This window comes from Astatotilapia calliptera, chromosome 15, assembly GCF_964374335.1.
Source record: "Astatotilapia calliptera chromosome 15, fAstCal68.1, whole genome shotgun sequence".
Classification (NCBI taxonomy): domain Eukaryota; kingdom Metazoa; phylum Chordata; class Actinopteri; order Cichliformes; family Cichlidae; genus Astatotilapia; species Astatotilapia calliptera.
In genome coordinates this window covers 20,519,290-20,534,427 of record NC_137436.1, presented here as the reverse complement: position 1 = coordinate 20,534,427, position 15,138 = coordinate 20,519,290, and the positions used below count along the sequence as shown (strand labels likewise).

Here is a 15,138-nt window from a genome sequence, read left to right as displayed (position 1 = left end):
ACAGTAGATGAGATATCCACGTCAGACTTTGTGTAAGAAATCTGCACTAGATCTGTAACTTTTAAGTGTAATCTTTTATTAGAATTATAAGCCCTTCCACGAGTGGACATAACAGCTGAGAAGTTCTAGTTGACAGGATTTATATCTGATGAATCAATATTCCCCAGGTGGCAATTACGATCCCGTGTGCTTGCTCGCAACTTTCTACAAACTAAAGTTTAACATGTTCCTTTGTGTAAATGTATGTAAATACTGAGCAACTCGTGCAGAAAGTGCTCTAAAAGCACTTTAATATTATTCACTGTTTGCTTTACATATTCACATACGCTCATTAGAAGTAAACTCCTGCACCATGAGCATACAATTACAAGTTGATGAATAATAAACCTGGAAAACTCAAGAGCAACATATCAAACATTATACCTGTACGTGGGCTCTCTCTCTGGGTTTTTATTGATACCATTATGGAACAGAATTCAGCGTCAATACACCAATTTCCTGGATGCTTCCAGATGTTCAGGAGAGTCAAAGTGGCATAATTTTTAACAATTTTGGTAACACATTTATTGTTGGTAACGCATTTATTGTATTGGGATCCATTATCAGCAGAGCTCTTTGGAACACCAGGTAATTGTTTCTAACCTTATAGACAGCAGAAAATTACATTAGTCTATATATAATATCACTAAGGACACATTTCCTGCATTAAATACTGGAATGTCAGGCAGTTTACAGCTTAGTATCTTTATTAAATTGTGTCTTATCCTTAAAATGAGCACAAGCCTATGTCTTAGCAATGGAAATGCACTTTAAATAAAACTAAACTGTTATTGCTGTTAAAAAAAAAAAGTGCATGCTCACAGGCTGCTTCCTGTACAAAAACGTGGTAAAATCTTTGGTTTAACGTCTTGATGCATTCTCAATCATCCAGGAAAGTAAATCTCCAAAAGTTGATTCTGTTCATGTGGACGCAGCGTTTTGTGGGAGAAACGTTTCGTCACTCATCTTCAGGAAGACTGAAGAAGTCATTTGGATGACGCTACGTCCAAAATCAACTTTTAGAGATCTTTGGTTTAAACTAAAGGGAAACTAATGCTTATGCACTGACTGTATATAAAAGACAGATATAGCCAGTTCCCCATCACCCACTGGTTTCTAGGCTTAGCATCAGTGAATTTTTATTTACACATTTAAATAGTATTAAGGCTTAAGTTCACAACACTATGGGCCTTAGCTTTGTGTAACACTTAAGTGCTGAGCTAGTTACTATAGCTGTAGTCACTTCTCTGCTGCATTATATCCGCTATTGAATTTGGTTTTGGGATCTCGTTTGTGCTGTTGGTATTATGTGAATCATTTTTAGTACAACTTATTACAGGAGTGTATTTAGGCCAATAACTCAACACTACACGCTCTCTTCCAAACGTGGTGTTTGTACCATTCATTTTTATATGCAGTCTAAGATACATTCACAAGCAGGGTTCATCTAACATCCAAGTTAAGAGAGCAACAAAGAGCCCTCACTGTGATATGTATTTATACACCTGCTCACCTTTTCATGTATCTATATAAAGGTTAGATTTCATACATTAGGTCATAGGCTGGATCACATTCATTCAAACTTCCAATAAAAACATGCCTTTCAAACTGGAAAGTAGCACCGTGTGACCTACAGGAAGTAATGACATGTTTTGCTATTTTTCACAAGCTCACAGTAAAACTTTACAGCCTCAGGAGTGCTGCGTGAAAGCATGTGTCCTTGGTAAGGACCTTTCAACTTGAAGCATTTCTTTAAGTGTGCTATACTGAGTAGACATCCATACTTCTGTAATTCAGCGTGTTGTGGATTAAAAAAGCTTTTAAATTCCAAGTGATGACTCAGTGGAGACACATGGGCAGAAAACAAACCAGGCCTCCAAATGTGATCTTTCTTACTTTCAATTAAATGTCTGTATATACAACACCTCCTCCTGTAAGACCATTTAAGACTGACAGTAAACATCACACCTTCTCAAGAATTTATTTTCACTCCTCTGTGTTGGTCAGGAACAAATCTCAAAATGAGAACTGATTTGGCTCGAAGCTCAGCACACAGGTGGTGATCTAAATTTGGGATTTCCGCCAGTAGTAGACTCTTTTTTTTTTCTTAAGTGGGACTGTTGTATTCAGGAAATCTGTGAGCAAACAGTTGTGATTTCATTTGCTGTTGCAAGAAACTCAGCGTCACATGACAAACTAAACAATGCTGAGTGTAAGCACCACTTGACCAAAGCTGCTAACTGCTTTTTGAGTTTAGTTTCATCTCTGCAGTTATTTAGATGCCAGACACTTGGAACACTTAGAAGATAATTTATGACATGGCATGAATAATCCAAATCAATCTTTTTTCAAGATCCAAATACATGAACCACCACAGTTATTGTGGATTTTGCAAATTACACACACAAAGTACTCAAACTAGACCTTCTTGCAGTGCTAACCACCACACGATCATGCCACCAGATATAAACAGAGAGATGTGTACACCACGTTTATTTTGTATAAGTGAATGTGAACTAATACACGTTTGGATTTGTTTTTAAATTAAAGTAAGGAATTTATATATGAAAAGTTTCTGAGGGAGTTAGGAGTTAGTTATTTTTAAAAAAAGTTGTTGAGATTTTTCTCTATTTTATCTTCAGATATTCAAGTGACATTCGTCCACTGTTTAGTAGCCAAGCCGGTGATTCTCAAATAGGGAAGGTGGAGCATGGATGATCGGGGGGGGGGGGTAATATTTAGTGAAACCCAGTTAAATGTATGTCCTTTTTATAGAGGAAAGTATAAAAAAATGCTTGTACTGATGATTATTTGAATGAAATTTGACTCCCCCCCCCCCCCCCCCCCCCCCCAACCACACACTTTTTTCCCATCTTATTAGTTTATTTAGAAATGCATGGCCTAAGAACCATAAATTTACATGCATTTAAATTCTTAAAATTTAATAATGCAATACTTTATTAAACCTCTTGAATTAAAGCTGAAGTCTTCATTATAATCCACTATGGTGGTATAAAAAGGTCAAATTCATGAGCTATGACTCTTTTCTACCAGTCTTTAGGAAATCATTTTCAAATTAAATACCTACAAGCAAATTATCAGGAAATTAAAAGACATTTTAGAACCTTATTCTTCAATGACACTTTTATTGACCTATAGGAAAACTGGTCTTCTGTGCAAAATGTTAGAGGCATTTTCGCTACGAATGCATCAATCCGATATTTGGATCAGATATTGCTCTGATCCCGCAACAGATATTGTTGCCAGCAAGCCGATCTAGTCAGCTCAGTTCTATGTTAGTTTTTGTTCAGCATACCATGCAGGAGAGCTAACACAGCAAAGAGGAAACTAACTGTAAAGCAACACCACCTCGGAGGCGTTTCAGACCGGCTACGTCAAAAGCTTTTTCATTTCATGTTTACATAACTTTTACTTAACCACAAGCTGTGGTCTAGTTGACACAACTGAAACTCACCTTACTCTGCTAATAATTTATCAGAGAGTTATATATGTTAGAAGGTAGAAGGATGCTGGTTCAACATAACACCTGTCGAGGACCTTTGATTACCCGCACAGTAATTCTGTGATGTAGTTAAATATTGTTTCTGTCATGATCCTGGGTCTGCTGACCCAGCGTTTTGTGTTTAGTTTATGTAGCCTTCAGGTTTCCTAAGTTTATCATTATCATGCCTAGGTGTTACTAGTTATTTTCCCCTCGTGTTTCCACTATGTTAAGTCTCCCCTGCTTTCATGTATTTTATGTCTGTGGCGTATGTTGTCAGTCCAGGTTGTCATGTTTATATCTCACTGTTTCCTGTCTTATTGTGAAGAGGTCTGGTGTGTCTGTGTTCATCGTGTTCAGTTTTACTCTCCCATTGTCACGTCGTTATGTTCATGTGTGTCAGCTGGTTCCCCATGTGTTGCCACTTCCCTCATTATCCTCCTGTGTCCATTTAGTCTGTGTGATCTCAGCCATTCTTTGTCAGGTCGTCTGCTCATCCATGTCTCATCTCCAGGTACCCATGTCAGTTCATTATGGTTAAGGTTTTTCATGTTTTGTTATTAGTTCACCCAGTTTAGGTTATTGTTTAGTTTTCACCGATGCCCTATTATTTTGTACCCTCGTTGCTAACCTCAATAAACGGCTTGTTTTGTTAATCCGCACCACGTTTTGGTCTGCGCTTGAGTCCTTCCCTGCAACACATACGGTCTTCCCCCAGCCAGACCGTGACAGTTTCACTTCAGCAGAATAGAAGAGACTCATGCACTACTAATACTGGATGCTTTTGTGGGCTACACAGTGGGACAGTGGGTAGTAGGGGTGAGCGACGTAGCCTCCAAATTATATCGTATATATCAAGAAAATCTAATATTTACCTGCACAAAAAAATATAATATTCAATATTTTATTGTTGCTATATACCTGACCATAACAAGAGCACACACGCAACTTACCACGTTGAAGTCAAGGCTCTTTTCCACCCAGTCAGTAGCAGCATCAAACTCTTCAAACATCTCCATGATGTAGAGGGTATCCAAAGCATCCACTATTGTCGCTCCTTTTATACTTCCTAGAAGGAACACAGAACAAAAGGTTAAAAACAGATTACACACTCCCGCAGGCTTTTGTCTGTTACATATAGCACCCGGTATAAAAAACAGAGGAATGTCAGACAGCAAGCTGGTAACAAAAGTTCTCAAGCTGAACTTTTGAAATGAGCAAAAACTCCCGTGAAGTTCTTTCAAAATGTTAAAAGCTTGTTAGTCAGCAAACCATTCCTTTTATAGCAGGGATGACAACAGGTGTTGGCGCCACACTCACTAGAAAAGCGGTGAATAAACAGCAGAAGCTAGAAGTTATGTTTGGAGGTTGAATAAATTATTTTTGCTCGACAGATGGTGAGAGGTAGCGATTATCGGCACTGATGAAACGGCAGGAGTATTGCTTATCTCCAGTGATTAGCCTCATAGCAGGAGGGAAGACACACAGAGAGACACAAACCATCATTTCAGCACCGTCATTATCCAAGCTCCCCCACCCAACAATCCCAACACCTCAATAAATCATTATGCATGCAGAGTAGAGCCTTGAGTAAAGCTTTTAGTTCCTGCATACTTGCTATAAACACCAGATAGGAGTTACAGTATCTGACCACTTAAAGGTGAGAAAGAAAAGGCAAAGGATGGGAGAGAAACAGGGGAAACAAAAACACCAGCGAATCAGCATCAGGAGGCTGACCTAGAGAGAAGGGCAGGGAGTGAAGGTAGAAGGAAAAGCAGCGAGGGCGGAGAACATACTGAAATAATAATAAGGACATACCAAGTCATTAAAGCAAGTTTGAAAAAGATGCGGCTGCAGAGTGGCTCGAGTTAAGATGAAAACCAGAGAGGGCGGCTGGTTTGTTTTTTGTGTGGATCTGTTGGTTTATGTTCCTCTGTGAGTGGTGGGAAGATTCAAAAGCGGCTAAAAGCTTTCCATTAGACACATCGCTGAATCATCAGCCCGAGGCACAGAGACACTGTTGTCCATCACAACTACTGTGCTCACTCCCTAGAAATATCTATTATTTCTTTAGAGTCATCACAGTGAGAAACTATTTTGCACTGTTTCCAGTTGTAAAAAGGTTTATAATTACACATCTCAGATACATATGTGAATAACAGTAAGCACATTCATTACCAGATAATACCAAAGCTCTTTGCCGTTAATACCCACATTTTGGTGTCAACTAAAGAGGTTTTGGAGATTCACTGGGATGTGACCAGAATAATATTTCAAAATGTTTGTCTATATAATACCAAATAACCAATGAGGGGAAAAAAGGACAAAAAGTATTGGGCCTCTCCTCTGAATCTTTGAATTCGAGTGATTTAGGGTTGTCGAGTAATAGTCCACAGACTCAGCGAGTGCAGAGCTCTAAACCTCCTCTGGAATTAACATCAGCACAAAAACTGTGCACTGGGAGCTTCATGGCCTCTGCAGAAACCAGCCATTAAAAGACTTGATTCAATTTTCAATATATGAAATGTTAAGGGTAGAATTTACCAGTATTTTTGTTTTGTTTTTTTTCCTATACAGTCTATAACTGTACAAAGTTGGACAATTGATGACATTAGCAAATGTGCATTAGTTACATGAGTCATCTACAGATCCTGAGTTGGAAAATTTATTCAAAATCTGAGACACAACACACGCAACAAAAACGTAGAATAGCTCAATAAAATATAAAGGCGGTATGATGAGACAAGACAGCTCAGTAAAGTAGAAATTACACAGTAAATGAACTTTTTAAAAGAATGAGTTAGAAATCTAAATAGAATAAAGTTTAAAACATGTTTTAAAAAAATGGGAAAAAATAAAATAAAGGTGTTCTATAAATGTCAAATGCACTGGTTTTCACAGAGTGTTTCTCTACTCGAGCGCTCGAAGCACTTTATACATCACGCCTCATTCACACATTCACACCCATTCATACAGGCACTTTTTCTTCGGGTAAGTGCTTTCCATTCAATCACACTATGATGAATGCATCAGAGAGCAACTTGGGGTTCAGTATGTTACCCAAAGATACTCTGGCATACAGACAGGTGCATACAGGGATCAAACCATCAACCATCCAATTAGTAGATGACCTGCTCTGCCTACTGAGCTACAGCCTCCCCTGGGGCCACAATTTGCCAAAGTTTGATGATTTAAATTAACCAATATTAAACTAACTAATCTGAGATGAATAGCCTTTAAATTGACTGAAAGGAGCGTTCAAGAAGTTTAACTATAAAGTGAGGGTACTGGTTTTGTGACCAGTTTGTCCTAAATGGCTGCATCTGCTAGATGTTTGTGGACCGATTCAAATAATGAGATATCAAACACAAAAGCAATACCCCCAGGCTTGAGTATCAATCACAGGATCTCAGGCTGCAGTTACACTGCAGACAGACGAGAGTAGGGTGATCAGATATCCACAAACTAAATGTAGGACACGTTACTACTGCGGAAAACTAGTCTGAGAATTTGTTCACAAGCACAGATCTCTGGTACCCCATACAGGCAAATTACAGTAGGCATTAAGAATGTCTTCTCACACTCATGTATTCCTTTTTTCATCTTAATAACTGAGGTAATCGTCTCTAGATTTCAGTAAGGGTGCACAGATAGGTTGGTACATCTCGTTTTTTAGATTTGCCACCTTTTTATTTTTTTGAGTGAGAGAGAGAAATTCTCATATAATATATGGACTCAAGTCACAATTCTCCGCAGTGGGAAATGGAAAGAAAAGAAAAAAAACTGTATTCACCAAGTTATAAGCTGTTTCGTCAGCTTTAATGTTGCTGTATTTCCTTTTCTCTATCATGTTTTATTGTCGTTGTCTAGTAAAATGCATAGACTCACAATTTTTTTCCATTTGGGCGTTGCACGAGCAGCAAAAGACGGCGACATGTTAACCTCTGCTTGATCCATGATAACAGTTTTCCCTTCTTCCCTCACATCCATTGCATTAAAGCCAGACTTCCTGCAGTTGGAAACCAGATCCAATAAAAATGTGGGATGATGCTGTGCAGTCCCACATAAAGAGATTAAGATGAACAGTGGCAGAAAAATCAGCATTTAAGCATTAAAATGATCAGAAATGGGACAAAAATCCAACTTATAATGAGAGATTAACACTAAAGCAATACTGATGTCTTATGGTCATCTGTTTTTAATGTTTATTCAAACTCTTACTCCAGTAATAAAGGAAGCGTGTAACTGGAAGTGTCAGCAGATACAGTTACTGTTGTAGTCACTTGCCCTTCCTGTTTTTCATCCATCTCACATTTTCTGTTCACTGAAGCCTTCAGAGCAACAAAGAGAGGACGAGACACTTTCCTGCCGTCCATTGTCCTGTCGCTGTGCTTCCTCTCCCCTCACTGATCTTATATCTGCCTCTGTGTGTGTGTGTGTGTGTGTGTGTGTGAGATGTGAGAGATACAGATGGCAAAACAGTGCCCAGAATACTAATGCCACATACGAAAACACTGAAACGGAAAGTATTTGTGAGGAACGTAATGGTTTCTAGACTTTCTAGTGACTGCCAGTGGTTACCCTGTCCTGGGTGTACTCCACCCCATCACTCCCAAAAAGTCCTTTATTGTATATAAGGTCAATCATGCTCACACTTGAAGTCCCCTCCAAAGATTTCAAGTGTGAGCATGATCAACCTTATATAAAATAACAGACTGCTTTCTGAGTGCAGATAAACCCTGCAAATGCCAACATACATAGCTGGCAGGTTGATCAGTAATAAAAAATAGCAGATAGCTACGACCTTACGTTCCTGCTCATTGATTGATGCCTCATAAAATGAAGAACACTTGTCTTTTTGTTCTTTCCAGAGAGTGCACAGATGTATTGGGGCTTTAAGATCTGTGATGTTAGTTTGACAGCTTGTGCAGGGTCACAATGCCAAGAATCTGCTAAAATCAGCTCCCCCTTCTCTCCCTTCCCTTTATTAGATCCAGGATTTGTGTCAATGTCCAGATGGGATTTCACACACACACACACACACACACACAGAGAAAAAAAGCCGTGATGAGATCCGGCGGAGGTCTGTGAGGTTGAGAAAGCAAAGTCTGATGATCTTGGAGGTGATGTGTGCGCTGCTGAGGATTTTGTTTCTGTTTGCGACTGTGCACATAGTAAGGAAGCAGATGGCTCAGCAGAGGGCAGAGTCTTTGATGCCTCTGTAAAACACGAGTGGTAGTGGAGGAGGAGGAGAACCACAGCGATGCTGCTATGAAGATGGAGCAGTATAGGGGGAGGGCAGGCCTTCTGATATTTGCTGTAGGCAGTGGGCTTGTCGCCATGGGGGAATTCTTACATTAGTCAAAATTTCTCTCCACATATCCACAAATAGTTCTGGGCTCGTTGCTGTTATTGCCCACAGCAACAAGCTAAGTCTGCATGCAAGTTGGCAGATACACAGAAAAATGCTGCATACAAACATGTCAAGTATTTTATTGGTGAAGGCTCTTTTCAGCACCGTCTCTCAGTGTCTTTGTCTCCTTAACTTATATTTTTTATTTACTCTATTGCTTCTGATTTTTGTGGTTATCACGTCTGCCTTCTGGCTTTAGCTTGAAACTGATATCTGCATGTCAAGGTGAAAAGGATAAAGATGGATTTATTTGACGAAAGTTATATGTTGAACTTTTTATCCCCTTTGGGATAAAAGGGACAGGAAGGGGAACAAAGACTAAATGTATGCAGCACAACTCCACACATTATTCTACATGGATTTATTTGCATTTGCAAATGGACTGTCCACGCTTTGTTGAGAGATTCAAGTTAGGCAAGCGGTAATCTCTGGGACTGAAAAATTAAACCAACATTTCCAAAACCTGCGTTTTAAAGGTGTTTAGTCTAGAGTTTTACCACAGGAGTTCATGGGGATTGATTCTGTTTTGGAAAAAGCCATAATGGGATTTAGAATAACTGCAACACTGGCTTTATATTTCCACTTCCAGAAGGTTGCTGCTTGTTTCTAAAGGCCAAAAGCTGCAGTTTTTCTAATGACCACTTGAGGCAGGCTCTAAAAGTAAGTCAACGTCCAAAAATTCTGACGTTAAAATGCCATAAACATAAACGTGTTAACAGCTCGGTACAGATATGATTTTGGTCTCTATGGCTAATTTATCCCTTCGTAGCAGTGTCAGGGGTAAATAATAAAACTGTACTGAAACATAAAATTTGTATTATTAAAGTTGTGCCTCCTTTGAGTGACAGAAGGATGTTGTCCAACCGTTTGCTAGCCGTCACATCCGCTCATTAAAGTCTGGCTGGGATTGACTGGTTGCTCATCAGTGACCACACCTCTGTTGACGGCTGACAGAAAATTATTTACAGAGAATAAAGGAACCAAAGCCATTCTTTTCCCATACATTTCACTACAACTACAAGTCTTTGCAACATGAAAGTTGAGCCTTGCTGGCTATTTAAAACAGTGCAAATTAACAACATTTCTGCAATGGCGAGAAAAGTTAAAGCACCAAAAGTGAGGCTTCAAAGCTGGTAGGTCCTTTTTTCCCCCAATACCTTCACTGTAATTTTCAAACTTCACCAACCAACAGTCCTGAGATTTATCTACCCATGAAGGTTGGCTCCAATAAGTTGTTGTCATGTGAAAATCAGAATTTAAAGTTCCTGTTCACTTTTGCTGATGTTACCAAATGCTACTAGAAGACTGAGATAACCTATAGAGCCCAGCAAGATTGAGAGAGAAATGGACGGAAAAATGAAAAATGAAAGAGCCAGTGTCCTGCAAAGACAAGAATGATTACCCTTCTGTACTAAGACAGAGAATAAGAATAAATGGGAGAGGGATGACAGAAAAATGGGAGTGTGAAGGTCCAAAAGTCATTAACCAACAGTATCCTTCTGTCCCTGTGAATCATCCATCCAGTTGCTCCTCTTCGAACACCCACTTGTCTTTTATTGAGGCATCCATCAATCCGTTCTCCTTCTTCAATGTGTTTAACTTCACGTTTTAAAGAGTTTCACCACCTTGTTTTCTTTTTTCCTTTGTGTCCTCATTCACCTCTTACCCCCCTCCTCCTTAATCTAACAGAAAAAAAGCAAAAAATAGAATGATGGATGAAGTAAAAAAGAAAGCAGCACACTTTGAAGGCATCGTTATCCGTCACCTGTAAAGGCCGCACTAATCCTCCACTCACACAGACCCGCACATGGAGGAGAAATTCAGTGTTAACAGCATAATAATTAACCAAGTTGAAAACTTTGAATGTGCTCTACCACTCAGTAACACCAACTGAATCCTTCCCTTCCTACACTGTCGCACCGTGTGAGCGGATGTGAGTGCTGGACAGGAGAGTGATGCATTGTTTGCTTATTCAGAACAAAATAACCTTCACTTCACGCAATCAGGCAGCAAAGTCAGAGCTGTAATCTGTGATGTGGGTGTGTGCATGAGTGACTGAGCTAGTTAGGGAGATTGACAAATGTGTGGTTGCTCTCTCACTGACGCATACACACACACACACACACACACACACACACACACACACACACACACACACACACACACACACACACACACACACACACAAATCTTGCTTATTCAGTTTGCGGTCAACATGAATCCATTTACATCCATTTCCAAGCATTATAGAAAAATATTCTAATATCTTCACATATTTATAACCCATTACTTCACATGTTAGTACATTTGCATTTATACTGCATACACATGTTGCACACATGTTGCCATGCAGCTATTCCTATTTCTGTATACAGTATATTCCTAATTTGTATTTTTTCTATATCTGTGTGGGATAACATGAAAGTCCGAATGATTAAAAAAAACAAGGTGAAAACCTTAAGATGTGCTAATAGTGTAGGAAAGTATAGGCTTTCATTTCTAGCGATGGGTCGTCCACGTGACAATGGCAACAAGTACAGGGAGTGCAGAATTATTAGGCAAGTTGTATTTTTGAGGAATAATTTTTATTATTGAACAACCATGTGCTCAATGAACCCAAAAAACTCATTAATATCAAAGCTGAATGTTTTTGGAAGTAGTTTTTAGTTTGTTTTTAGTTTTAGCTATTTTAGGGGGATATCTGTGTGTGCAGGTGACTATTACTGTGCATAATTATTAGGCAACTTAACAAAAAACAAATATATACCCATTTCAATTATTTATTTTTTACCAGTGAAACCAATATAACATCTCCACATTCACAAATATACATTTCTGACATTCAAAAACAAAACAAAAACAAATCAGCGACCAATATAGCCACCTTTCTTTGCAAGGACACTCAAAAGCCTGCCATCCATGGATTCTGTCAGTGTTTTGATCTGTTCACCATCAACATTGCGTGCAGCAGCAGCCACAGCCTCCCAGACACTGTTCAGAGAGGTGTACTGTTTTCCCTCCTTGTAAATCTCACATTTGATGATGGACCACAGGTTCTCAATGGGGTTCAGATCAGGTGAACAAGGTGGCCATGTCATTAGTTTTTCTTCTTTTATACCCTTTCTTGCCAGCCACGCTGTGGAGTACTTGGACGCGTGTGATGGAGCATTGTCCTGCATGAAAATCATGTTTTTCTTGAAGGATGCAGACTTCTTCCTGTACCACTGCTTGAAGAAGGTGTCTTCCAGAAACTGGCAGTAGGACTGGGAGTTGAGCTTGACTCCATCCTCAACCCGAAAAGGCCCCACAAGCTCATCTTTGATGATACCAGCTCAAACCAGTACTCCACCTCCACCTTGCTGGCGTCTGAGTCAGACTGGAGCTCTCTGCCCTTTACCAATCCAGCCACGGGCCCATCCATCTGGCCCATCAAGACTCACTCTCATTTCATCAGTCCATAAAACCTTAGAAAAACCAGTCTTGAGATATTTCTTGGCCCAGTCTTGACGTTTCAGCTTGTGTGTCTTGTTCAGTGGTGGTCGTCTTTCAGCCTTTCTTACCTTGGCCATGTCTCTGAGTATTGCACACCTTGTGCTTTTGGGCACTCCAGTGATGTTGCAGCTCTGAAATATGGCCAAACTGGTGGCAAGTGGCATCTTGGCAGCTGCACGCTTGACTTTTCTCAGTTCATGGGCAGTTATTTTGCGCCTTGGTTTTTCCACACGCTTCTTGCGACCCTGTTGACTATTTTGAATGAAACGCTTGATTGTTCGATGATCACGCTTCAGAAGCTTTGCAATTTTGAGACTGCTGCATCCCTCTGCAAGATATCTCACTATTTTTGACTTTTCTGAGCCTGTCAAGTCCTTCTTTTGACCCATTTTGCCAAAGGAAAGGACGTTGCCTAATAATTATGCACACCTGATATAGGGTGTTGATGTCATTAGACCACACCCCTTCTCATTACAGAGATGCACATCACCTAATATGCTTAATTGGTAGTAGGCTTTCGAGCCTATACAGCTTGGAGTAGGACAACATGCATGAAGAGGATGATGTGGACAAAATACTCATTTGCCTAATAATTCTGCACTCCCTGTATAGATGTGCAAAAAAATCTGTTCATTCAAACAGAAAAGTATGGAAAGATGAACAACTTTGCAACAACTTCAACTTTTGATGAAAACAAAAGAAACATCGCTCTGTTGAGCAGACAACTATGAGGGAGCGTAATCCTAGCTGAGAAAAAAGGGCCAAAATGTCACATTTAGCTTTGCAATGTCTGGGCCTGAAAAGTAGAGCAGTAATGCCAGAGTTTGTGGACTAGATAGTATGACTAGAGTAGTAATTTATTAGGCTATGAAAAGCTTTCCATTTTCAAACTCATCACTTGAACTAAAATATTATATTTTAAGTGAAAAAGATAATGCAACATCTACATACATGTTCGGCCTCTTGCTGGAGTATGTGTCATGTGGATTACATCATCAACACACTGAACACAAAGCGTGACCTCAACAGCCAGCTGTGCCCTCCAGCTCTGGGTCACACTGAACTCCTCGATGAAGCTTTCGCGTCTGCCTTTCACACTTATTCAGAGCTCATTGTTGTGCACAATCCAACCCCAGCGTGGAGCAGCAGATTATATCACAGCAGCCCTGTGAAGCAAATGTGCCCTCACAAAATAAAGTCAGCTCTAGAACTACAGGTCACATAAAATTTGACTCAATCTGTGGTGCCTTTTGGCCTGAAGATTTTTACTCCACGGTGTCAACTTTCCCCTTGAATTGCACTGGAAAAACAACGGCTTTGTCCTTCCACCGAGGACCTCAAAATCTGATGCACTGTTAAGGCAAACCTTGTGTGTTTTTTGAGCTTTAAATATCATTCAAATGTAAAAAAAACAAAAAACACAAGTAAATAGGAGGGGAAAAGTCAGGGGCTTTTAAGAAGTGGCAAAAGGTACTGTAAAGGAAATGGTTGCATGTAAAATTGATTGATTAGTCAACTGAGTAGAATGACTCCAAAAAAAGTAATTATTGTATCCCAGTTATCTTGTTTTTATGATTGTTAGGAGCCCAGAATCATAATTGCAATTGCCATCTGATTAATTGATCATCACCACAGGTTTCAGCAAAGAAACTAAACTGTCGTTATACAGTATGCATGCAGACTCACAAGGCTGAATGAAAACAGCAGCAGAGGGGAAGTACAGTTCTCTTGAATAAATCTTTATATGTTATGTAAATTTGTTTTAAAGTCACAATTTGCTGCATTTTTGATCATTTCGAGGAGGACAAAAGCCCAGCTTGAGCCCACACCTCCACAGCACAGCCTGAAATAATTACTTTTCCCTTCAGGTAAAATTAAGTTCACGGTGCATGTGGAGTGTTAATGAACACCCCGGAGCAGTTAGAAAGTAAGTGATTTATGCAATGACGCAATGCCAGCAGCCAGAAATATAACTAACGAAATATAACCCTAACAACCCAGGTCAAATCTGGAACACAAACCTTCGCTGCATGTTACCTCCTTTGCGTTTAGAAATAAATCAACGACTCAAAAACAATTAACTTATATGTTCAAAAGTAAATGAGAACTGCCAGGGAACAGCATGCTGCACAGTTACTGATTATTAAAACGAGATAATCCCGATGAAATAATTGTGCCTCATTATGTTTTGCAATAATTATCTTCATTCCTTTTCTTTAGTTTTACACCTTCATTTAAGTCCCACCACCACCCCATGTGGCATGTTTAATTCAGCTCATATTATTATTATATTTTTCATTTAGTTAGTTTTTAGTTCACTTCGCTTACTAAAATTCTGAGAAATCCACTTAAATAAAAAAGAAATTGTTTTGGTTTTTTTTTTTTTAAGCAAAGTTTGGTGGTTTTCCGGGTGGAGACCGCCCTGTGACTGACTTGGGTCAAGTTGGGAGTTACATACAATCTGTCTCTGATAATACAGCAATTACCTGTGATAGTGTGCTGCTGTGATCGAGCAGCCTTAGGTGCCAATTGCTTCACATGAGAAGCATCGGTTCTATATCATCATCCAAACCAGATTACCTACTTTTTAAAACTTTCATACATATAAACGAGCACCCAGCAGAAACACATCCAGATTTACCAGTAGAGATAAATGAATATCGGAAAAAACACCCTGACTCAGCAGCTTCGC

At 39.4% G+C, this 15,138-nt stretch overlaps 1 protein-coding gene across 1 annotated transcript in view; it reads right to left on the bottom strand.

Moving 5' to 3' along the window:
* man1a1 (mannosidase, alpha, class 1A, member 1) overlaps positions 1-15,138 on the bottom strand; it is a 168,940-nt gene that overhangs the window by 100,195 nt on the left and 53,607 nt on the right. The window contains exon 3 of the mRNA XM_026142320.2: positions 4,495-4,610. Within this exon, the coding sequence (XP_025998105.2) occupies positions 4,495-4,610 (116 nt within the window). The remainder of the gene's footprint in view (positions 1-4,494; positions 4,611-15,138) is intronic.